The following is a 26,610-nucleotide window of genomic DNA, read 5'->3' as shown; positions in this document are numbered from 1 at the left end:
ATGGCAGCGTGTAAGAAAGCGTTAGAAAGTTAAATTTTATAAAATATTAGTCAGTTTTTGGAGCTTTCTTTCATGTTTCAGGCGCTAGGGGCATGTTGAAATAACAAACTAAAAACAGTTACGAAGAAGAAAAATGTGAAGTGACTTTTTGATCGAAAATCTTGCTACAGCCAAAATTGAATAAAGATTGAATTGAAGGCAAACAGTAACTGAATGTCATAAAGTGCTAAATATTACTTTAACATTATTTTTATTACTATGTAAGACTACTAACATCTGATATCATGGTGAATGGTTGTGTTACTCTGAGGATGAACTCAGGTTGAGTTCGAAACGTATCAGCGGAAGAAAGGCTCATTTCCTTCAGCATAGACATAGCTATCACAAGGTCGCGAATGGGCAAAGTAATCGTATATAATAGTTCATTGATATAGACCTCCGCAAAGTAGCGCCTGGTGCAATAAGTTCACTTTTGTTTTCAATATGCCCCTATGCTCTCAAAGACAAGAAAACCTTCAACACTCACCGAGTGGTGAACCCTTCGTAGTTCTGCTTGGGTTCCTCTTGCGGCCGGAAACTGGAGAACGTCGGGCTCTGCACAGTATACTGCTTCTCTTCATGCTTCCGCTCTAGAGTCTGGCTGTAGCCGTTATTCTGGGACACATTCTGCCCGGTGTGGGACATATTCTGCCCGGTGTGGGATATATTCTGCACGGTGTGGGACACATTCTGACCGGCGTGGGACATATTCTGCCCGGTGTGGGACAAGTTTGGCGAGTAGCCCGGGCTGGCTGGCCCGTGTATGGAGTCTGTGAGATGCGACGTGTGGTGTGTGATATTGGTGGTGTTCTGTGTGTTGTGTGCCGAATACGTGCTGTTCGGGCTGTAAGTTGTGTTCAAGTAGCTGCTGTTCGGAGTACGGGGTCTGGAATGGAATGACACATTTGTATTTATAAATAATGAGCACACTCGAATCTTTCAGTACTTAAGTATTGCTCGAAATTAGTCGACCATGGTCACGAGTAGACGCAAATGTAGTGTTTAGTTTACGTTCCAAACGGCTATGTGCTGCAATTAGTACCACAATTTGCCACTAGATGGCGCTGGCTGTAGGATAGATGTCGCTAACGTTTGGTTAACTTAGTTTATTTAAGTAGTGTTAAGAATTTTGTTTCAATATACTTCCTTGAGCAACCCATAGTAGTTCGTTTTCATTATTGAACACTATTATAGAGGGCACTTTTTATTCGGATTGTACGGGCGAAGTACATGTAGTGTGCTGCCCTCTTAAGGTAAGGCGATATCTCAAAACACATGAATTATTTATACCATCGTGTCGCTCAAGACATTCTGCATCAGATGGTATAAAAAACGTGTTTTTGTAATACCTCCTTTTCTCTTGAGGGCATCATGAGCTGTATGGCCATTTCGCGATCTACTCAATCTACTTGATCTTTATTCGATTTAACTATTTAAATACATAATCGTTGTTTTAATTTGATAGTGACACAATCCAAAATAAAGGGAGCGTTAAAATTGAACTTTGATTCAATACTGACATATTACTACTGCCCTAGATTTTTGAGTTGTGTCACTATCAAATTAAAGCAGATGTATTTCATACTCGTTGATATTGATATTAATTAACTGATTATACCCATTGATATTATTTTAATTGATGTTCTTTTTATTTTGATCATGTTTTTACAGTAATTTTTCTCGACGATCTTTTTGTGAATCCCTTATATTTTACTTTTGACATGCCTAAAATGTAATGTGTGGTTTAGATTTGAGATGTGATTTATATTAAATCTATCTAGTTAAGAATCTAATAAGTCATGTGTGTGTGTGTGTGTGTGTGTGTGTGTGTGTGTGTGTGTGTGTGTGTGTGTGTGTGTGTGTGTGTGTGTGTGTGTGTGTGTGTGTGTGTGTGTGTGTGTGTGTGTGTGTGTGTGTCACCTGTTGGGCAGCCTTCCGAGCGTGACGTCGGCGTCGCTCTCGTCGGCGGAGGTGTCTCCGCGCAGCTTGTACTTGGCCTGCCGGATGGCGTTGAGCCGCCCCCGCGCTTCTTCTAGCTCCTTCTCTATGCGGAGAATCTCGGATCTGAGGAAGAAGAACAATATTGTATTTATTCAGGCCATAGTTATCCTTGCCTTACGATCAGACAAAATGTTGTACGAATGGAAACGGGACGCCGGAATCCGGGATTTTATTTTACTTTTCGGGGTTGGGCGGCAGGGGGTTTACCTTGATCTTCAGGAAGTACGTTTGTGAAAAAAAAACGTTTTTATAAACGACTTTTTTAACTTTGTGAATCGAGTTCCGGTCTCGGGTTTCCGGTTCGGAAATATCGGTAGTTCTCCTATGTCTAAAAGGGTTGCATGTTTCCGTGCAGCATGGCTCACCTGGCGTCGATCTCCTGCGCGATCCCGCCGACCATGCGCCGGTCGAGCACGAGGCTGCGCTCGTCGTCGCAGGCCATGGCGTCCCTCGCCGCGCGCCCCAGGTGGTCCGTCCAGCATGGCTCACCTGGCGTCGATCTCCTGCGCGATCCCGCCGACCATGCGCCGGTCGAGCACGAGGCTGCGCTCGTCGTCGCAGGCCATGGCGTCCCTCGCCGCGCGCACCAGGTTGTCGGTGGAGCGGATCACCTCCGCGCCGGCGCCCTGCAGCCGCCGCGTCGACTCCGACGACGGGTCCGCCTTCACCTACAACACACGAACCTGCTCTTACAAAGTGCACCAATATTTAACGATTTAATAACGACAACATTTAGTTTTACGGTGAATTGGATGTATATCTGTAATGCCGTGTAAATGTTATGAATAAATAAATAAATAAATAAACATCTTGAATAGTAGATTGTACAACAAGAGCATAAAACGAGCCGTTTTACCCGAGGCGTTCATATAGCCACCCGAACCGGTACGGCGAGTGTGGATAGACACGTCGAGGGGAAAATGGGTTTGATGTTCGAGTTTTACACTCCGCTTTTCACATCGATTGAGAGGATTTAAATAGCAACAGTGGAAACAATTGTTAACTTACTGCGTGTTACTGTGTGTTACTAGGTACCATTTTTTTCAAGCATTGCTATATATAATTATACATTTTTAGTTTTATTTATTTTTTTTACATGGGGGGAGGCCTTTGCCCAGCAGTGGGACACATCTACAGGCTTCTAAATAATAATAATAATATATTATTTATTTAGATTGATTTAATTGATTTTTAGTTTCACATAATTGTGGTGTTTTCGGTGGAAAAATAACACCTGCTGTTTTTTTAATGAAAAAAGGCGGGAAAGCATGAATTTTTTTATTGGAATAAAATTAAATGTCATAATACATTGAAACTGTTTATTCTCGCAAGCTCGTCAGTTCAATTCTCATACTCGGCCAGCAATTGGCTACTTCCAGACCACGACATTAATCTACGGCTAATATAATGGTGGACGATACCTTGCAGGCGACCAGCAGCTGCGCGGTGGAGGAGGCGACCTGCCTGGCGCTGGACACGAGGCGCTCCTCGGAGCCGGCGCCCTGCACGAGCGCGTTGGCCGCCTCCACCAGCGAGTGCGCCGCCGCCGCCACCAGCCGCGCCGCCGACACCAGCCCCTCCGACCACTGACCGTCGTCGGACGAGGACGTCGGCCGACGCGCCACCTTGCCCTGAGTACACACACACACACACATATACGGTCATACTCGTAAACAACTTCTCTATATGGGATGTGACAAGTCTTGAATTTTCCAGACACTACTAATTTAAAGATCCGATATATTCGACAAATGATTTTCACATTATTAACATTGAAAAGAAAAGAATACATATCATATTAGATTAGGCAAAGCTCTGCGCAGGGGGCGACACTAGCACAAACCGTTAACAAACCGCCATGACATCGTCAGTTCTCTTTATAGTTTGTCGCCATGATGGATCATGCAAGACATATTTATTAGTAACAAAATAACATGATATTTACATCGATAGTAGCGATAGAGCTATATTTCCAAAATTTTAATTTAAATAATATGATATTACGGCATCCTACGGACATTTAAGATACTCAAAAAACATAAAACATGTGCTAGTGCTGCTCTCTGACGGGATAAAATTACAGTAATATTCCCAATTTAAATAAAACTAACCTAAACTTAAAATACTTAAGTAAAAAAAGGCAAATAATAATAACAATGAAAACTAAAACCAAACCCCTTCCCTCTTTGAAATGCTAGGCTAATTTTTTGTCCAACTAATTATTATGAAAATATAGACATAGTTACAGACATTTCAGATTATGCAATTTTCCGGGACAAAAACTATCCTATGTCCTTCCTCGGGACTCAAACTATCTGCATACCGAATTTCATCTAAATAGGTCGAGCAGTTTAGATGTAATGAAGTAACAAACAAACAAACACTTTTAAACTTTCGCATTTATAATATTAAGTGAGATATAATGTACCTGATCAATGAGTTCCCTCTGGGCGGCGGAGGCGGCCCGGACCAGGGCCGAGGTCGCCGTGATGATGCACTTGGCCGCCTCCAGGATCATCTCGTCAAAGTTGAGGCTCTCATCAGCTTCCTTACACAGACAGACAGACAGACAATTAGATTGGGGTCCTTCGAAGCGGCAATGAAGCGAGTGCGTTTTGTAAAACTATGAAAGCGCCAAGTAAGAGTTGTAACTTTTGTAAATATCTCACTTCCAATTGTCAAATGGCAAATTCCCTATTTACACATTGCGACGAATAAAGTGTGAATTAAAAAATATCTTACAAAACCAACCATGAATGTGTGTAAAACACCAAAGATTTCGTGAAAAATGTGACTCATGAAAAAATTCTTCCACAATTCTCTATGTCACAATAGATATATATTTGATTAAATAGAAAAATAAATCTTGCATATTCACACACATCGGGAATTTCATTTCACTAATTTGCTTCACAGGTGTGTGTGTGTCACAATGTTTTCCTTCACCATAAAGCTCTCAGCAAATTTCAAATATAATTTTGCATATGAATTTCGTAAAACTCAGAAGAGCCCGGAGGCCGTAGCCGCGGTGGCCTAGTGGTTTGACCCATGGGCTCTCAAGCAGCGGATAGTGGGTTCAAATCCGGCCTCGTACCTCTTGTTTTTCGAAATTCATGTGCGCAAATGCATAAACACAATTTTCTTCCTTCGCTGAAGTATCTTCTATTAAGCCTTAATGTCTTCTAGAACATTCCGGGCAAGTCGCTCCGCCACCGTCGCTGGGTAATATGTTTGATTCCCGGGTGATACACAGAACAACCAAGAATATCAAACATATCTCAGCGCCGAGTGGCATCTTCTGACGTCACAATTAAGTATTCCTCAACTGAATACAGCGAAGTTACAGATGTGCTTCATTTTGATTCTATCGTCTTCTGGCTTCTTCTGGTATCATCTTTGTTATGCTTCAGGTTTAAAATTGAAATACATATAAACATTATATAGAACTAACGGCATAATGAAATTAATCTAATAATCTTTAATCGTTGCAGAGATCCCTTCAGAGCTAAGTTCGCCTTTGTACTTAGCAATTGTTTTTGTAAACCTTTTTGAATTTCCTTTTTGTACAATAAAGAGTATAAACCAACAAAAAAACATTTTTTTTCATTCTTTAAACAAAAAATACGTACAAAGCGGACTTATCCCTAGGGAACTATACTTAGTGCCATCCACGAAGACGTGTGATTTTGTCAAAATTAGCCATTAACGTCATTGTAATAAGAACCATGGCACGCGTCATCGTGAATGACTCTACCTATAATCTGAATCTGAAGATCTGAGGAGTGTTTTACGCGAAAGAAGCTGCAAGTGTACGCTAGTGTCGGTGCGAACTGACCTGCACTTTCATGGTCTTCCTGGGACGCAGCGACTCCAGCTTCTTGGCGGCCGCGTCGATGGAGGCGGCCGCGCCGAGCAGCTCGTGCTCCGCTATTATGGTCGGGTCGTCGGGGTCCACCCAGTCCGAGCCTGCCGGACAACGGGAGATTAGCGATCAGAGCGTTGCATTACCGTGGCAGTTGTTTGTGTTCCATGTGTTTATTACACTAACGAGATAATTATTAAATACAAACTGAAATATAGATGCACAGAAAAACCCAGAAAAATAAGACCAGCACTGGGAATCGAGCCCAGGTCCTCGGTATTCCGTACCGCGTGCTATACCGCTACACCACTGCTGGTCAACGGTACAGATACGAATTTCCCCTATGCACCTCATATCTCAGCTTCTTGAGATAATTTTTAGTTACAAGTTTGACTTAATTAATTACACATTAATTAATTAAACAATTATACTTTAGAATTTTAAAATAATAATAATTAACATGGCAATGTAATGCCATTTTAGTTTAGGTAGGTTATAATGAGTAAAGTTTTTTTTTAATATGTAATCAGTAATCGGTCATTTATTTGCTCAAACATGGTACAAAGAAGATGGTTTACATACAATTTATAGTGCGACATGTTTTTGCATTTATAATAGTAACTACTTATATACATAATATTCTAATCTAAATTATGAGTGTCATTTAAATACTCTTGAATTGAATAGTAAGCTTTTGATATTAAATAATTTCTCAAAGCTTGCTCAAATTCGCTTATGCTTTTTAACTTAATAATAATAATCATCATCATCATCCCAGCCTATATACGTCCCACTGCTGGGCACAGTCCGCCTCCCAGAATGAGAAGGCTTGGCCCGAAGTTCCCACGCGGCCCCAGTGCGGATTGGGAACTTCACACACACCATTGAATTGCTTCGCAGGGCTTGAACTTAATCATAGTTTTCGATAATTTATTAAATGTTCTGTCTGTGTGCAACACACACAGTGGTTTGTACACACGGTGTACACAAACCGTGTTTTCTGTCCGCTATCAAACAGTGGGTGAGCGATTACTGTAGTGCCCTGATGATGAATTATAAAGACTTGGAGCTCCTAGGCGTGACGCGTCACCTTTGAGCAGGTCCGCGGCGGCGATGATGTCAGCGACGGCGGCGGCGACCCGGCGCGACAGGTCCGGCAGCATGCGCTTGCCGGAGCCGGACAGCACCGCCTGCAGCAGCGCGCGGTACGCGGCGGCGGCCTCGCGCCCGGACTCCAGCGTGCGCAAGCGAAGCTCCTCCGTTTCCGCCGTGAACGCTGCCGCCTGAACCAAGATTAAACGGCGAGTTACATACTATCGTTAAGAATAGAATATTTATTTCCAAAGAATAAGTAGGTACATCGGTGTTTTTGGGTGGTATGTGACAATAAAGTAACTTATTCTGCTATTTAAGGGGGTCCATATCGGCTCGCATACTTATTGGAATGTAAGGAGTATAGTTTTACATATTAATATTAATAATGTACTTATAACTAAGGTGTTTCAATTAATACATTCACAGCCTTATTCATAAAAAATCCTTAATTGAGGTTTGATCGGTCTGTTACTTAGCAGACTGATTAAGCTTGTTAGACGGTTGTCAAGAAGTATGATTCATAAACGCTTGCTAGCAGTCTGCTAGTTGTTGAGCTGCTGATAGACGGATTAGACGCGTTATGTTGGCCACCTTGACAAATCAAAGACAAAAAATGGCCTAATCGATAATTAAAAAAAAAATTGACAGCAGTGACAGCAAATTAGCAGGAAAAAAAGCGAGATGTTTGTTTTCCCGCCATTTCCGATCCGCATTATGTTAATCATCCTAATTTTATTTTTCTCATATTTATTGTTAGTAAAGTAGCAGTAATTTTAGAGGATTTTTAAATACAAATTCCTGAAAATAAATTTTCCATTTTTTTTAATCTTTGCGTAACTTCACCCTTCACTAAAAATATCTTCGGTATGGTTTTTTGCTCTTGTCAAAGTCAGCTGTTCAAACTTGTGGCGGCCATTTTGTGACTTAGCAGGGAGATAAAGGAGGGTCTACGGTCCTCTAACTTTAGCAGAGCCTTGATCGACTGATTAGGGCTAACAGACGTTTATGAATCATGTTTTTTAGCATCGGGCCTTCAAGGAGCCTTCAAGGAGGCTCTAACTTTTTATGAATAAGGCTGTCAGTCTTTAAGCAACGCTTGTGCTGTTTAATTCTCCTTTAAGCCTCCGCCCCACAGGAAGTCCGAACGTAATGTTTGTCAGAACGATCGTTTATCATAACTCTTTTTTCTCTGAATCCAATAATTGTTCAGCATTGCTATAAAACAAACCTTACCTAACCTAATAGTCTAATTTTAATTAATTATTGTGTTTTGATCTCTGGTCCTGGTGTCCTGTTACCTTGCAGGCGGCCAGCAGCTCCTGGACAGTCTTCCGGCCGAGGTTGGCGGCGGCGGTGAGCTGGTCCTGTTTGCAGCTGTTCCCGGCGGACACCGCCTTGGCCGTGCTGACCGTCATCTGGCGCGTGCAGCGGATCAGCTCCTCGGGGGTCGCCGTGTTCTTGGGCGGCGTGGGGTTCATCAGGATCTGAGGGGATATTAGAGGGTGAGGTTTATTAATGTATATTACTTAGTGAGCCACGTCACTATATTCTTCCTTGCGACCACCCCAATTGGTGCGTAGTTAGTCTTGGAATTGTTACTGTAATGATGCTAAAAATACCAAAATCGCCATAGGTGTGCCTATAAAATTTGAGGGTTGCCCTCGATTTCCCTTGCATCCCATCATCAATTCTTGACTTGGTGCCAATGAGATCACACATCAGGAGTATACAATACAAAACAACGACTCTTTATTGTAAGTACACCAGAATTACTCTTTCAAATAAAAAAAAAATGAAAATCGGTCTACAACCGGCGGAGTAATCGGTGAACATACCCACATAAAAAAAAAAAACATGCAGTCGAACACAGAACCTTGTTTTTTTGAAGTCGGTTAAAAAGAAGTATTCCGGGGTAATACCGACCCGATTTTTCGTGTACACTCGAACCAACTGAATCGTGATCCACTGTGGAACCTTACCGTAGAAAAAGTCATAGTGACATCGCGTTGCTTGACAAGGGAATTTATTATGACACTTACTGTGAGAACGTTCTACGGTGGCTCAGGAGTCGAATGATTCGACTGCACACGCCGATACAAACTCGGTATTGTCCGGGCTGGTAAATGGTGTGACCCGTATCTGGTAGCACATTAGTGTCCCAGCCTCACCTCGATCTCCTGCGAGATGGCCTCGATGGTGCTCTCAATGGCGCGGGTGCCGCGCGTGTGCTCGTCTTCCACCGCCTTCACAGTCTTCAGCAGCGAGGTCACGTTGGTCACCATCACCTGGAACAGAGCTGCTGGAGTCACCAAGCACGGAAAGGGGCTCGATTATGTGAGCGATTTCGTGGAAAAATTAAATTTCTCAATAAAGTTTTTGCTGACTACTTCTTGTTGACTGTAATTGCATTGTCATCCAAATTTTTTCGATTAAAGGTTATGAAAAATCGATGTAGCTTGCTCTTGTCTTTAGGAAAAAGCGAGTTTTAGAGTTTAAGTATAAGCCCGGTCGCCCAAACACTGTATTAAATACTTAATTTCAAGTAAATCTGAACACTCGAAATGGGCTAAATTCGAAATAACCACAATCACTTGTTATTATATTTTGATTTTAAATTAAAATAAAGCAAGTGAAAAAAAAACGGTTTTAGCGGAAATCGGCCATTCTTTAATAAATACGGCACTTTTGTGGCAAAAATGAGAAATAAAGGCTGGAGGCACTTAAGGCTGCCCCATTGGAACGAAGCGAGGCACCGGAGCGATGGGTTTGCGGAGCGGAGTTGCGGACTGTTTTTCCATTCGTGGAACTTCCTCGCTCCTCTTTCCTGTTTTGCATACATTTTTAAGCTAGTTACCAACTGCCTATCCACTGGAGAGGAGCGGAGCTTTTATGCAATTCTATCGGTGGGTTTTTATCACGAACACCGCTCCGCTGCCTCGATCCGCTCCAGTAGACAGACAGCCTTAGTGAACGATTGAAAACCTCTGACAATGCTATACCATCCACAAAAGTCACATAACAATATATTTAATTTGTCAAATCACTCACAAAACCGAGGCGTCGCCACAGAAAAAGAGGATGCGGTGATACCAATCGCGAAAAAAACCCCAGTGTTCCGGCAATGACTCAATATTAATATTCAAAGCTTAGGGTTGCAACTACTTCTGTTTAGGATGAAAACAAGCACCATGCCATAGCTGAAACCCATAAGCTTTCAACACCATGATATAACAATACATATAAATAAATATACGAAGCTTTTGCATCAATATTGGACTTTTTATTGCTTGTGATATAATGAAAGCTTGTGGTTTTTTAGTTATTCACTGGATGACAAGCAAAGCTTGTAGTCCGGTACCATGAGATGAGGTTTGAAATGTGTTTAGTTCCTCTAAAAAAAAAAACTACCCCATAAATGTCGTGTCTAAGCCACTAGTTGGAGCACATTTCCAAATGTATCTATCCTTTTGTTGGCGCGGTCTTGATTGACCCTTGGAAGCTGTGTGAAAGCAAACGGTCTCCACTAGGCTAGGGTAAAGGTCATGCCACACCACAACAAGACTAAACACATTTCTAAATGACACAAGACCTGGAAGTGACAGGAAGAAGTGAAGAACTTGTGTCCGAAACGTAGAGAGCATCTAAACGTTAGATAAGACTTAAGTAATAATTATACAGTAAGTTTAACTTAAGGAAACTATTGATTGACTATTGAAGTTGATCTCAGTGCCGATTGAAAGATTGCTTATTTATTTTAAAGTAGCTCTTGCTTGCGATATCGTCTGCAAAGAATTAATTTATCACTGTTCTGCGGGAACTATGGAACTATTTCTAGAATAAAACTATCCATGGTCCATATCAAGTTTTATCTAAATCAGTTCAGAAGTTATTGCATAAGAAACATCTTCACAAACTTTTACATTTACAAATATAAGTAGGACATGCGCTGTCGTCCAAATTTAGTCTGTTTCCCGTGGGAACTTTGCACGTTTCCGGGATAAAATAAAGCCTACGTTAATAGCTGATAATGTAACCTGTTATTGGTGTTAACTGTAATGCTCTGTAATCTAACTGTAATCTCTACCGCCTGTCTATGTTTCGGACACGAGTTTAACAATAGTAAATTATTATGCACGACATCGATGCGACCCAAAGGCCATGCGTTAGTCTCAACTCTGACCGATTCTTTATTGTCCAGCGCGACGTCCTCCGTCTCCTTGAAGCTGTGACTCCTCATATCCTCCAGCATACGCATCTGTTCCTCCATCCTGCTGCTGGGTTTTCTCAACCTGTTCCTGTATTCCACGACAGCTCTTATTCTCCTCAGCTCCTCATCAGATGCGTCTTCTTTGTTTAATATGGCTTCGTAGAAATTCCACCAGTTGTCGATGGAGCCGAATTGGTGTTCCCTATTCTTTAATATGTCTTCGTAAATTGACCACCAGTTGTTGGCGTAATATTCTTCTGGATAGGTGCGAGTGAGATCGAAGATTTCAATGCTGTTTCTAGAATTGTTGTTGTTTGTTTTGGATCGTTTTAGTGAGTTCCCGTTTATTATGGTTGAACTGCCGTAGTGGTTTATGTTCTTTGTCAGATTTTGGCTGGAATGCACATTTAGGATCACGTTTCTGTTGTAGGAAGGCGGAGCGGATTGTGTCTCTTCCCGAGGCAAACTAGGCGACCTATCGTCTCTCATAATATTCTCTTTATCATATGTCTCCAGTTTATATTTTCGTATAATTTCTTTATAATATCTCTCTAAAAGACAGAGCTCTTCGTATGTATATTTTGTTACGTCTATTTGAGTGTAAATGTTGACGATTTCATTAATGTTAAGTTTCTTTTTGCGACCTTTTATTTGAATATTGGATAGCGCTTTTAATTTTTCTATGATAGGATCAAAACCTTTGTAAATGAAATCTTTCTTAGCGAATTCTATCAGTTTCAGAACCATATCTTCGTACTTTTTATCATACTCTAGATCCTTTTTCACAGCTTTAGATTTATCGACTTCATCGATAAACGTCTGCAACGTTTTCTTCTCTTTCTCGTATTTGTCTATTTCATTCTGGAATTCGCCAAGTACTAATTCATGTCCACTGAACCTCTCCAATTCACGTCTAGTTTCCTCCATTTTATCAATATTCCTTTTAGCAATCGCTTTCCACCATTCAGAATCATCGTTTAACAATTTCTGAAATATTACTCTGACATCTTTATGTACTACTTCTGGCGCTACTATCATTTCAGTAGAACCTTTTTGTCTTTCAGGGCTAGCTTCAGGACTAGGGCTCTCGTCATTAAGATTGACTGGCTTCACTTTTCTAATTTTAAACACTGGACTCTTTAGTCTCTCTACTACTTTAGGTTTAGGCGCAGTCTGTATGGACTGTATAGTCGTTACTTCTTTAACATCAGTTTCTACTTCAGAGTCCATATCTTCAATGACCTGAGAGAGTCTCTTCATTTCATTATCCAAGTCATCATTAGCTCTCAATCTGAGTGTGATCTTCATTTTCCTATCACCTTCCGCCTTCTCATCTAAATCAACGAGCAGATCCACCAGTTCCCTCACTTCACCTAGCAGGATGTTTTCTCCATATTTGAGCACTCTCCAATCCATATCGACTAGACTGTTCCTCGCTGCCAAATTATATCTAAGATTCAGGTCTTCATTGACCTTTCTCTTAACAACATTCTTCATCAGTCCTTCTATGAATGCTATGATTTCTTCACAGTTATCGTGGAAGACTGAAGGGGATACGTCATCGTCTTGGCTGCTATAGTCTAGGAGTTTGAGGAGTTCTTCTTCCTGGTCAGATTGGAACAGGTCGGTTTCTGAGTCAGCTGAGTTGTACTCATGCTTGAGTGTGAGCGAGCGGCGCTTGGAGGGGAGGGTGGCGGCGCGGGCGGGGAGGCTCCAGCGCTTGTCGGAGAGGCGCTAGCGGAAACAGGGCAGGTTAGGGCTTCGGTGCAGACAGTAAGGTCTTTAGACAATACACCAAAGCTTCATTATACTTTTTTAAGCCATCAAAATTGAGAGCTAATCTCTTGACTATGAGATCTATTAATCTGGAATAGAGATTGGTCATTCTTTGAGCGTTCACTTTCGTGGTCACTTTTTTACGGTTATTTTGTTTTACTGTACTTTAAACAGATAGCTGAAGCTGTTTCAGAATGTTTTGCTATTTTGACAGAAAAATGACCACGAAAATGATTAGGAGCAAACGCTCGAACAGTAACCCCGATAGACGGTAAACTCACATCATCGTCTGTCTCTATTTTCGCCGCTAACTCTGTCTTGTACTTTGACATTTCACGAATTGCATATAACAACGATCTCTTATATTCAATTTTAGTAATCCTTAGAAGCCCATTGATTTCAAAGTTAAAGTTAATAATAAAAATAGAAAAAAAAACGTGAATACTTCGGGATTCGAACCCGTACCCGTGTAAGCCGCAAGGATATTGCGACGTCACGGATTTTTCCATTCGCCGATAAAAGTCCAATATTGAGACGTGAACAATATACACACACATTATCCCAAAATAAACCAAAACAAAAAAAAACTACACCAAAACCATTACACCGTTTTAATTATTAGTTAAAACTAATCCCACATTAAAGATACCTTTTAAACAAACCAGGGAATCGAACCCTTTCTGTTTTTTCACTTCAAACACAACTACGCCGAAGCCGAAAGTTATTATTTTTTAAACCCACTACAATAATAATTACAAAAACCCCGGGACTTATTCACGCAAAACGTTGTTCTACTCGTGCCACGGCCGCAGCGATATAGCCGAAACATCGAGATGATTTTAACAATTTGGATTTAAAGAGCTGACAGCTATATTATTCCACGAGGGAGTTCTGCCAGAGTTCTGACAACTGGGGATCATGTTTAGATTTCCCTTTCATTGTTTCAGTTTCACCACCCAATGACTAATTTTATTTGACGGATAAATTTATTCAATGATGGTGAAAAAGGGGGTAGGTCTCTAGTTTAAAGTTTAATTTGCTCGAATCATGGTACAAAAGATGTTACAAAAAATTAGTGTAGATCAACACAATTCACCATACATTGGTATGAAAATTTATACCTAGCTCCAGTGGCTTAGGCTGTGCGTTGTTTGTCAGTTAGTCCGTCTGTCCAATAATTATCATGTACCAATTGACACTAATTTACGTAGTTAGACATTAAGCAAAGCTTGTACAATGAATACTACGTAACGGATAAACATATTCATATAGATAAGTACATAATTATAGGTAGAGTCATTCACGATGACGCGTGCCGTGGTACTTATTACAATGTCTAATTTTGTCAAAATGACGCGTCTTCGTGCATGGCCCTAGATATAAATACATACTAAACGTCCAAGACTCGAGAGCAACATTCGTATTATTCATAGGTATCTGCCCCGAACAGGGATCGAACCCGGAACCTCAGGCTTCGTAGTCAGGTTCTCTAGCCACTTGGCTATCCTGTCGTTAGAGTCGTCATTGATATAAATTTATAATTGCATGATTAAGTCCCGGGACAAGTTCAAAACACTATACATCTATATGTACAATTTTATTAACGGGTCCATATTGTCTCACATTATTGTTGAAAATCATAATGCATTGCTTGTCATAACTCTTTTTTTCTCTGAATCCATTAATTGTTCAGGATTGTTATAAAACAAATCTAACGAAACATACAGTTTTCCATAGGATCACCATTTAAAAATAACAGTTTTTTTTTGTTTCGGTGGGAAATAAGTTATGATAAACATTGCATTGCGAAATTTCTAATTCGTTTTTTTAGCATTAGAAAAAGGGTAAACAATCTTGACGAATCTTTCTCTTCAAAAACGTTTAAAAAAAAACATACCAAAAGCATGTAAATGATCATAATGTCCTTGGTAATTGTTATTATTTGATGTGCCTTATTTTTCTAACGCTAAAAAAAACGAAGTATAGATGGGTCAATCAACTTTTTTTTGTTTGTTATTCTATCCCGTTTGTCTAAGAGAACAGTGACAGAGTTTCTTAATTAAACTGTTACAATATATGCTACTAATGTGCTTAGGAGATAGTCCATAACACAATGGGCTTGTAATTGCGACAGACATTTGGGCCAATAAATTTTTTTACCCACACTAATCTGTCCGCACATTTTTCAAACAATTGCAGTTTTTTGTAAGTAAACATGTTTTTTTTAATTTAATAGATGGTGTACATGTATACATGCCATCCTACGTAAGTTCAACCTATTAAAGCGTGAAATATCTTGTTGAAGTACGATTTTTTGGTAACGCTAGAGACAATTTTGGTAACGCAGGAGACGCCAAAAGTGTCGGTAAAATAGTTGATGACCCATTTACACTTGATGAATTTTAACCACAGAATAAAGAAACTCATAGTTTTAAACAATAGTTGTCCAGAGGACGTAACCATGGCAACGAGGTACAACAAAAAGTCGATCGACCCAGACGCACTTTTTATTTACACCACATACGTAAAGGTATGATAATTGTTTAAACATCCAAGTTGGAGGGCCCTCACCTTGGCGGCATGTTTGAGCTGCTCCATGTGCGGGTGCGCGACGTGCTTCCCGCTGGCGGCGGTGGTGGCGGCGGCGAGGTCCCTCAGCGCCGCGCACACGGCCCGCGCCGCGTGCAGCAACAACACCTGCGGCTCCGGCGACGCCGGCCCCAGCGACATCGCGCCCTGCTTCACCACCTCGCACAGTTGCACTGCGGGGGTTACAGATAGATTTAACTAGTGTTTACCGCCAGGATTAAACTAACTTCGTATATTACATCGTGTAAACAACCCTGCCAAAATTCACGGCTCTAAAGCCAGCGGTTGAAATTTCAAGATTTTTATCCCTATCCCGTGGGAATATCGGGATAAAAAGTGGCCTATGTGTTTTTACACACGTCCAGCTATCTACATACCATATTGTATCAACAGCCCTTTACAGCCAGACGCGAGTGAACACTGGTAAAATAACTCCAACTCACCCATACCCATTCAAATCGTAACCAGCTCAAAAAATCTTAGTAATGGGCCCCGACTGTTGAACCTTAAATGAGCTTCTTGACAGAGTTCTAGACCACTAGACTTATTTTCTTCCTTTTAGTTTTAAGGCAGTCGTGTTTTTTGATTTTTTAAATTTAATGTTTTTTATTTTATACTTTTTTGATATTTCTGTGAAAATAGTAGATTAAAAGTATTAGGTATAACCCATATATATTTACCCCCTTATTCATAAAACTTAACAAGCCTATGTTAACTAACAAATGCTTTGTCCCTTTCTAACAAATACAAATGTCGAATGACAGATAAGGACAAACGAATTTTAGCGGCATTTTAACTAAAATAGGTTTGATTGTCGTTTATGAATAAGGGGGTTAGAATGGGCTAATTATTATCTTTTATTCGATTCCCATATTGTTACAATACCATTTTTTTTATTCCTTCGTCATATTTTTTATCGCAAACGCCATATTGAAATATTCCCTAGTCACTCCGACATTTGTGACGAACCAAATGATACCTCATATGTTACAATCCGTCCAGCCGTTTAGGCTGCAGCGAGGACCAAATAAATGGACATACATACCCACACACGCTCGAAAAACATAACCCTCATTCGGGCAGTCGGGTAAAAAAAGTGCAAAATACTCACCGATTGTGGTGACCGAGTTGTGAGCAGCGTGAGCCAGCTGGTCCTGGGTGCCGGCCGCACCCCCCACTAAGGTCTTGGTGTCTTCCACCAACGTCTTCGCTGTCTTCAGGATGTTCTCGCGGTGGTCAGAGAATGTGTCGTTCTCTTTCTCAGATTGGAGAGTGCCTGTGGCGAGAACGAGATGGGTTAGAGCTATAGTATGTACATTGACGTAACACATCACAAAATCCACAATTCCACATGTTCAAATTTCTTTTGCTAAATATGTGTGAATCAAAAACGGGTTAGTTATGGACTTTGGAAAAACGTCATAAATTAAGGACTTTTGCGCTGTTAATTAACTAATCTTAACTCTTGATAATCTTTTAAACAGCAGTTAGGCCACTAGTGTCTTAGAGAAATTAACTTCATTTGACCTGTAGATTGACCCTTTAAAGTGTGTATCTGTATGTGTGTGTAAGTCTATTGCACAAAAATGAAAATACAACGCAGAGAGGAGTACAAAGGCGAGCTAATCCCTAACAAGGGATTTCTGCCAGCTAATACTACTAATTATACTATTCGATGTTATTTTTTATTCTTTCCATCTTATATATTTTTATGTGTATCGAATATGTGTAAATAAATGTCTCTCTCTCTCTCTCTCTCTCTCTCTAACCTTCCGGCTAACTTAAACTTAATCTTCTGATATCAAGTGCTAACAAAAAAGCTTCTAGATTAGTCGGGTGATGATGGTGCCACCCCCACTGACCGGCGCTGGCGAACAGTATGGTGGTGTCGAGGTCCCCGATGATGGCGGCGATGGTGGCGGCCGCGTCTATGCACGCCTGCGTGCCGCGGGAGCCCGCCTGCAGCGCCGCTAGCACGGACACCACCTGTAACAACACTTGGAATCAGACGATAGCTTATGCCCGCGGCCTCGCCCCGTGACGAAGACATTCAAAAACACAAAATGTATATTGAATTGCTTCAAATTTCTCCCTTACCAACTCAACAAGTCACAGAATAGAAATAGATAATAATACAAGCTCAAGTGTCAGTTTTCTTATACTCTTTGCTCTATTTGCCGATGGCATTTGAATAATGTTGCCACTCAAATAATAGCTGGGTTCAGCTTCCATTAGCCAAACTATATTTTCTTCAGAGGTCCGGTTTTTAAAACAAAATTACCATCACTGTCCGCTCATACTTGATTTAAGTAAATAAGTCTTATTATCGCATGTTACTTCACTTACCCGTTGTCGAATGATAGCAGCAAAGTTAAAGCGCGAGATGCATTTTATTAAATTACGTCCTCAGTAAAGGAGCGGCCACACCGCTGCATAAAATACGCAAACGGTGCGGAATCGCAGAGAAGCCGTAAACGTTAGGACTTTACAGCATTCTACCAAAAGTCGTGTTTTAAGTCTAGTGATCTAGAACTCTGTCAAGTAGCAAATTTAAAGTTCAACAGTAGGGACCTAATACCAACAATTTTTGAGCTGGTCACGATTTGAATGGGTCCCGACTGTTGAACTTTAAATTAGCTACTTGACAGAGTTCTAGACTAGACCACTAGACATAAATATATTTGTACTTGTACAGTCACCAGCACCAATATCTGACACAAAAAGCGTGCATATCTGATACGACTCTATTTCTAGGGCCGGAAGGCCGTGTCAGATATTTTTGCACGCTCCGCTGTGGCAGATATGAATGCTGGTGACTGTACCTATTACAGCCGGTGTTACCTTCTCGCTGACAGTCCTCGAGCAGTCGGCCACTCGTCGCTGCGCGTCGCCGCCGCCGCTGAGCCGGCACTCGCCGCCCTCCTTGATCAGCTCGGAGGCAGCTTCGCCCAGCTCCACCACTGCCACACGGATGCTGTGGGGAAAAAAGACAGTTAATGGCTGTTTTTTCATAAGCCGGCCCGGCATGGCCGTGCACCGGCACCGGCGCCGGGGCTTCGTTTTCCCACTGCGCCGGTGTCGATGCCTGTTTACGCCCGGTGAGTGGTACAGTACTGACACGGACTACAGCACGATTCATATACAGCATGCAGTTTTGCCGGGCCGGCACCGAGTGGGAAGCTTGCTATCCCAGCGGCGGCGGTTAGTGAAAGAGCGAGCCATAGATTTTCATACATTTTTGCTTCCCCGGCCCCGGCTAATGGAAAAACGCCCAATACAGGCTGATCAATTCAAATGGGTCAGTATGAAGAAATCAGAAAGTATGACGGCTTCAAACAAAGCGCAGCGTAGAACACCCACCAACGAGATGGACGGCTGACCTGGTTAAAGCCGCGGGTTCAAGGGGGATGCAGGCCGCTTCCAACAGAAGCAACTGGAGGTCTACGAGGGAGGCCTACATATGTCCAACTATGGACGTCCTACAGCTGATATGATGAATAAACATATTGGTATTTGATATTGGTACGCTGCCGTGGTGGGTGGCCTGGTGGTTTAACCTATGGCCTATCAAGCAAAGGACCGTGGGTTCAAACCCCGGCCGGCACCTCTGAGTTTTTCAAAAGTCATGTACGAAATTACATTTAAAATTTACCACGAGCTTAACGGCGAAGAAAATATCATGAGGAGACCTGTGAAGCAATTAAATGGAGCGTGTGAAGTTCCCAATCCGCACTGGGCTCATTCTGAGAGGAGATCTGTGCCCAGCAATGGTACATAAGCTGGGATGATGATGATGGTGATCGGTAAGCTGCAGTTACCTGTTGGCGACGTCGGCGTTAGGCGTCGTGGCAGACGCGCCGACGCTGTCCTGGGCCAGTTGCTCGTACTTCAGACAGAGCTCGTTGCCAAGCACCACCAGTCTGCTGGCGTCTGTCACAGATTTCGCCGTCTAATAGAAATAACACGTAAATTAATATAAAAAAAGTAAAATTGGCGTTGCCATTGGCATTCGGCAATTGTTACTTTACGGAGTTCCATATCAATTAACTAAAAATAATTACCATAAGGTCGCGGGTGAGCAAAGTACCTAATTGTTTCTAGTTCACCCATTTCTTTTCGTCGGGAGTTAAAAACAAATAAGAACAAAAGTTACATTCCCACTGCACCTCAAAAGAGCGGTCTATGGGAAGCAGCAGTAAAAGCGGTGAAACTCACCATGTCCATGGCGAGTCGCGCTATCTCCTTCGCGACGCCGACCATGCGCGTCTGGTAGTCCACGAACGAGTCCGTCTCATCGTACGAACCCACCAAAGACAACCTGCAACAAGTCGAATCATCAATCAGCATTTTCAAAGAATATGATCTTTTGAGTCAAGTCCTTGAACCTTGTTATGTGTGTATGTAATAATATGTGACATAAGAAGCACGAAACATCATTTAACGATATTTGGTATATTTTTTTACTAGAATTAAAAAATCGTACTGAAATGAGATAGCTAGTTTCGGTATTACGATTCATATGCACGATTCAGAGCCTTTATTTAAAAGCATGTTCCATATTATTTACCTTGTTTCTTTTAAAAGCACTGAGAGTTTGAGATCGAGAAACCACACTCTCTATCTAGAAAATTTTACTAATAATATAAATGAGAAAATTTGTGAAATAATAATTTGTGACCGTCAGAAAAGTTTGTGAAAGCAAAATTGAACACATGAAAGAGAAGACAGAAGTGTTCTAAAGAAGATTTACAAGAAAGGTCCGGTTCCATTTTCTTATTTAGCTACAATGTAGCGTGGTGACACATCTATACTTTCTATACACTTGACCGTATTCCCGTAGCAGTAAAGGCTATTGACCTCGAGCTTGGCGCGGCCATCTTGCGCGAATAGTAAACACTGAGCAGAGCGTCTGCCACGCAGCTGATTCACTCACTGACTGGTTAATACTGCACATCGGTTGGATATTAGAGAAATTGTGCTAATGAGGAAAAATAGCACTAATAATATAAATGCAAAATTTTGTAAGTCTGTATGTTTGGTATGTTTGTTACCTCATCATGAAATTCGGTATACAGCTAGTTAAGAGCCCCGGGGAAGGACATATGATATAGATGGTTTTTATCCCAGCAAAATTGCATAGTTCCCGTGGGATAGTAATTCTACGTAGACGAAGTCGCGGATAACAGGCTATACCGCTAAAAGAGTCACGTGACCCACTAAACGTGTAACTGAAAACAGACAGACAGTACAGTCGCCATCAGATATATGGTAGCGGCCAAGGTACTCAAATATTTCGGAGCAGCATTAAATTTCAATATATTAGTTACGATAGATAAGGTCTATAATATCGGACCATATAATTCGCCATAAATTTGGGAGCAGCGACTTTTCAATTAATTCGTGACATACAATAAGATAAATATATCGTAACAAACAGATCGTCAATGGTATCGAAGCAGTCAGGGTGGTCATAAAGATCGGAACATTTGAATTCGTTACTATCTACTTGAGTTCTATTGACTTAAGTTGTCAATGTCAAGGATGATTTTGACGACTATTATGGGTGAGCAAGTGAGTTTCTTAGACACATGAGATAATTTCAAGCAGCATTCTCGAAAACTGTATCAATTGATAGTATTCATATTAATATAAAAACTTAATATAAATAAAATAATGATTTAGTAGAAAATACTTTTATTTTAAGAATCAAACACAAACACTATTTACTTATACCATTAAAATAACCTTTTAATACGTGTTTCACTACCCGTAAACTAAATAAAACTACTTTTCTTCAGCCTGTAAAAACGTTAGTACTTCGTGTAACTTCCCTCGGCGTTTAATACAGCTTGCAATCGTCTTCGCATTGAGCCGACCAGATTTTCACACACGTTTCGCCCTCTAAAAGACTCCCAAACGTTGAGAGCGTGGCGTCTTAAAGCATCTTTGGTGCGACACTGGTTTCCGTCCCACTCTTGCACCATTTTACCCCATAGATTTTCTATGGGGTTGAGATCGGGGCTCTTTGCAGGCATTTTTATGCGAGTCAGCTCATCTCTGTGATCATTAATCCATCCCTGAACCAAGCGAGCATTATGCACCGAGCTGTTGTCTTGCATGAATGTTATATGCTCATTGGGGTAAAATACTTGGGCAGTAGGCAAAAACGACTCCTCAAGTATTTCTTTGTAATCCACCGCATTCATACGACCTGTAATTTCTACCAGCTCCCCTTCACGAGCTTGATTTATAATATTCATGTCCTGACGCCGTGTCGTAGAACGCGGACGTCCAAAAGATACGTGATTCGACAAAGCTCCTTCTTGCTGCCATCTTTCCAGCCATCGATACACGGTGTTTCTCTGAAATAAAATTTTAATTTATTAAATCATTATCGTAATAACCTTTGCATTTAAATCATGTAAGTATGTATAGTGTAGTAAACAATACTTACTGAAACTCCGACTTCATTAGCTACGTCTGTTATAGGCAGACCATCATTCCGCAATTGTATAATTTTCTTTTTTATTTCAGTATCTACGCGATAGGGTATCATGGTCTTGGGCAAAATTGTTTAAGATTAAAATAACAATTTTTGCAGTCTACTTTCGATAAAATAGTACGAGGATAACAATTGCAGGAAATTGTCAACGTCAAGAATATAGAAAACCAAGAAAACTGAAGAAATCAAATATCGAACGCAGTTTGAAGTAGGACTACACGCGTTAAAAGAGTTCGCACGTGAAAGATAATTACCAAGTAGGTTCTAGTACTTGATCAACAATTCAAACGTGATAGATATAAGATACCTATACTAATCATTTAAGTATCTACCAACAACAATTAAGTTTGCATTTGTAATATTTTTTCTTTGTAATTTAATCAGTTGTATTTTCTTTTGTTGTACAATAAAGTGTTTTACTACTACTACTATTACTACCTAGATACCTAACTACTAAAAAACTTTAACTTCTCTGGGTTGAATAAAATAGCTAGTATAATAGCTGCCAGTATAATAATAATAATGTTATTTACATCCAAAGAAATCAAAAAAGAGAAACACAATTCACGTATTTACTTGCATCAGATTTGAACCCATGACTTTGTGCTTTAATAGTCAAGGGACTATCAATTACGCCATAAAGTATCTGACATAATTTGACGAAATTAAGCTACTCATTCTACGCCCGCCAATTTTGACATTGCGTCGAAACAACGTTTTTAAGGCATTTAGTTTTGTTAAAAAAAAATTGTCTAATTCGAAAAAGACGGAAATATATTTGTCACGATGACAAATCCACACACACTCTTTTCGATGAATGCCACAACAAACCATTTCGTTCTAAATTTAAATTAATGATAACATATAGTATCAATGCCTGTCTGAAACCTATTTTCATGAGTCCAATCTTAACTATTTTAAATGTATTACACAAACTTAAGGTACATTTTCCATAAATGATCCGATCTTTATGACCACCCTGACTGCTTCGATACCATTGACGATCTGTTTGTTACGATATATTTATCTTATTGTATGTCACGAATTAATTGAAAAGTCGCTGCTCCCAAATTTATGGCGAATTATATGGTCCGATATTATAGACCTTATCTATCGTAACTAATATATTGAAATTTAATGCTGCTCGGAAATATTTGAGTACCTTGGCCGCTATCATATATCTGATGGCGACTGTACAACAAGAAATTATTTTACTACTGCAAGGTTCAATGCCAGTGGTTTCAAACACTAAAGGAAGGACACAAAATGAATTGCCAAAAATTCCGTCGTGGTATTTATTGACGTTGCATTATACACAACCGTGTCAAATTTCATGACTTTCAGCATATAGTATTTCGAGATTTTATCCTGATCACGCAACAGTAAAGCCGGGTTTCCACTGAGCGCTGAGCCCGCCGCCTCGCGCGGCAGCCATTTTCGGTGTGATCTTGAGCCCTGCGTCGAACAGAATCGTGCGTCATGCGCGCTTGCCTCGCGAGGCGGCTCGCTCGGTGGAGACCCGGTTTAATATAATTTTGATTACGTCGTGCAGTGTTCGCGTCTTGCCAAAAGCATCTGAATGACATAATAATCAGTTTAATTCAGCGGTTAGTTAATAATGAAAGCCGCGTGAGAACTAAAGCGTCAACCCTTTCATTCTAAGAGGAGGCCTGTACCCAGCACCGGGTTTTATAGTAGCGGGAAATGCGGTTTTAGAAAGAAATATGAAAGCAACTTTTTATGGATACCCACTAAAATTTAAAAGGTTTTTTTTTGCAAATACATGGGAACAGAACCCATTTTAAAGCTCTTGGTCATTGCGTAGATATTAGGTAAAATGTATAATAAACATTCAGCGTAGTTTACTCTTTAATTTTACTGAAATAAAGTTTGCATATCCATGCACAATTAACTGATTTTTTTTGACGGTAATCCCCTATTTTGTATTTTATTTGCAACGCCGTGTACATTTCCTATTGAACAACTAAACCTAATGATTTGCTCGAACGAATTCAATGATAAAATTGATGAACTCTCAATAAATAGCTTAGGTCATATATCTAAGAATACCGCGAGATAAGGCCGACCGTTGGCGGTGCGCCAGCGCTCGAGAGCCGGTGACCTAACCCGCTATACATAGAACCTTTGATGACTGTAAACATTGACCTTAGGCCCAGGTTTAGACTCAGGAAAAATTGCGTAGGCGAACGAGTTTGAAGTGACAAAAAAGTGAAAGTTTGTTGTTTGTTGTTTACACAGATAGTTTCAGTTCCGGGGAAGGACATAGGATAGTTTTTATCTTGTAAAATTACACAGTTCCTGCGGGATAGCGATAAACGAACTACGCGGACAGAGTCGCAGGCAACAGCTAGTAATATCTATTGTCTTTGAGGATACAATATTTCCAATTAAATGAACACACTAAAAAACATTTTCAATTGAATTAGTGCGCGCGCGGGGCCTCTGGGCAGTTGCCTGCTCTGCCTAATGGTTGAGTCAGCCGCAGCCCTGTCCTGATAGACTGTATTCACCTGCTAGGAGTCAGCTTGCACATGGAACGGGCCAGCGCGTCCAGCAGCGGGCCGACGGCGCCGCGCTGCGTGCTGAGTGCGCGTGCGCAGTCCAGCAGCTCGGTGAGCGCGGCGCGACACAGCTGGCTCTGCGCGTCCACGTTGCGGTGCGCGTTCACGGCCTACACCAAAAAGAAAAGAGTAGAACATTCATTTTTGCTGACGTAGAACAACTCGCTACGCTCGTTATTCAATTAGAACCTAGAGTCCTTCGCTTACTCGGGGGTTAAAATCAACACTCGCACATAAAACAACTTTGCTTTCTCGTTGTACAAATAACTATTGTAACACTAAGAAAATAAAAACATAAATGTTGTAGCCATTCATCTGGTAGATTTACGGTCACGTTTTGAATTGTCTATTTAACCATATTTTGTAGTCGTTATAACAATAAATATTTATGATTATGTATTGCCTTTTGTTTACTTTGGAAAATGTCTATATACCTTTTATGTAATTTTATTACGTGTTGGTATTCAGTGAAGAGTTGTATTGCACGCAATATCAACCCGGTATGACTATCAGATATATGATTATCAGAAGGCAATTATTACCGAAACGTTTTTACAGTCTCATTAGTTGGGTACAATAGCGAACACAACTAAACTAAGTTATTTTCTACTAGAATTATTACAATAACAGGGTCAGTATCGACATGCCGGTAATTATCTGGTCGGGATTCATCATTGCGGTACGATGCATACCTGGCTGATATTTAGTGACATGGCTTTCAATGTTCATTTAAACGAACAGGGTCGGTATTTCCACGTCGGTGTCCGGGGCGGTGAAGACTGTCACAACATACAGCGCTAGCGGCGCATACAACAGCCTGCCCTGGAATGGGCCCAATGGAGCCCAATGTCACAGCAACTCACGTTGGGGTTCCCGGCAGCCTGGGCGGAGGCCTGCGTGACCAGAGCCAGTGTCTCGAGCACGGTGCGCGCGTGCTCCAACAGCTCGCCGGAAGATGACGATGACGTCATGTTGGACACCGCGCCGACCGTCGCTGACACCAACGGCTCGCAGTATGACACCTGGAAGCAGTTGTTGCGTTCGTTGATGCTGTTTGAAAGAGTGAGTGTCGCGAATAAGAATTATTGGTGACTTCCTTAAAGAAAGAAAGAAAGGAAGAAAGAAAATACATTTATTCACAACACAAGACAACAATATTATTAGGTACAAAAAAACAACACAAAGGTATGTGTCATTGCGGTTGTGAATCGGACACTGGCTCAGCATAATGCTGAAGCGTTAAGAACACCCCAGCGCTGATTTTCAGCAAGCACCGTCGGCAACCCACGGACCGTTATAAACACATATTACACACCATTAACTACATAATAAGACTACATCAATAAATAGATAATTTGTAAACCTTAAACGATTTCTGAACGCAACTTTAATAACTGGTAACACTAAGGAGTGACGCAGTAGTCTAAAAATTGGACGGGTGAGAATGAATGCGAGACACGAACGGTTATAATGAAAGGATAAATGGTTTATAATTATGAGATTCAAGTGTTGGTTTGTGCTAGGCAGATGTTTAAGTACCCCCTAACTTGGTGAGTGTTTGTAAAGTGTAACAACTGAGTAACGAGTAGAAATACTCTTAGTAATATTGAGATATAAATGAAAAGAACATTGCATTTTTCTGGAGGTAAGGGTGGTTCTTTGGGGAAGGCGGCGGAAAAATGGGGCCTTCGGGCCCGGTCTGTGTCTTGCTCATGGCAACAGGTGTACCCGTCTATGAGAGGATCCTACCACCCATGTGGCTCTGGGTGCATTCGTGGTGTAGGTAGCGTTACACAGATATCTTAAAGTTACAGTAATATGCTTGAGCATAATTGTACATCACTATATCTCTTTATTATCCATGAGACTTTGTCGGACATAAGAATTGACATAATGAGGGCTATCGTTTTTTGTCTCACTAGATGGCGCACTGTTGCGTGAGGTTTTTTAAGTATGG

The 26,610-nt window shown here is 41.0% G+C and overlaps 1 protein-coding gene across 1 annotated transcript in view; it reads right to left on the bottom strand.

The window, feature by feature from the left end:
* Positions 1 to 26,610, bottom strand: part of LOC141443256 (talin-2-like) — a gene marked incomplete at its 5' end in the record, with an annotated part of 87,004 nt that overhangs the window by 11,329 nt on the left and 49,065 nt on the right. The window contains 18 exon segments of the mRNA XM_074108465.1: positions 527 to 925; positions 1,960 to 2,103; positions 2,530 to 2,708; positions 3,462 to 3,671; positions 4,469 to 4,588; positions 5,876 to 6,006; positions 6,993 to 7,185; positions 8,296 to 8,481; positions 9,166 to 9,282; positions 11,178 to 12,938; positions 15,552 to 15,742; positions 16,681 to 16,845; positions 17,432 to 17,555; positions 18,411 to 18,543; positions 19,388 to 19,518; positions 19,785 to 19,887; positions 24,603 to 24,763; positions 25,517 to 25,675. Coding sequence (XP_073964566.1) covers positions 527 to 925; positions 1,960 to 2,103; positions 2,530 to 2,708; positions 3,462 to 3,671; positions 4,469 to 4,588; positions 5,876 to 6,006; positions 6,993 to 7,185; positions 8,296 to 8,481; positions 9,166 to 9,282; positions 11,178 to 12,938; positions 15,552 to 15,742; positions 16,681 to 16,845; positions 17,432 to 17,555; positions 18,411 to 18,543; positions 19,388 to 19,518; positions 19,785 to 19,887; positions 24,603 to 24,763; positions 25,517 to 25,675 — 4,607 coding nt within the window.

This window comes from Choristoneura fumiferana, chromosome 27 (genome assembly GCF_025370935.1).
Source record: "Choristoneura fumiferana chromosome 27, NRCan_CFum_1, whole genome shotgun sequence".
NCBI classification, from domain to species: Eukaryota; Metazoa; Arthropoda; class Insecta; order Lepidoptera; family Tortricidae; genus Choristoneura; species Choristoneura fumiferana.
The sequence above is the reverse complement of the archived record's forward strand: the minus strand, read 5'-3'. Positions and strand labels throughout refer to the sequence as shown.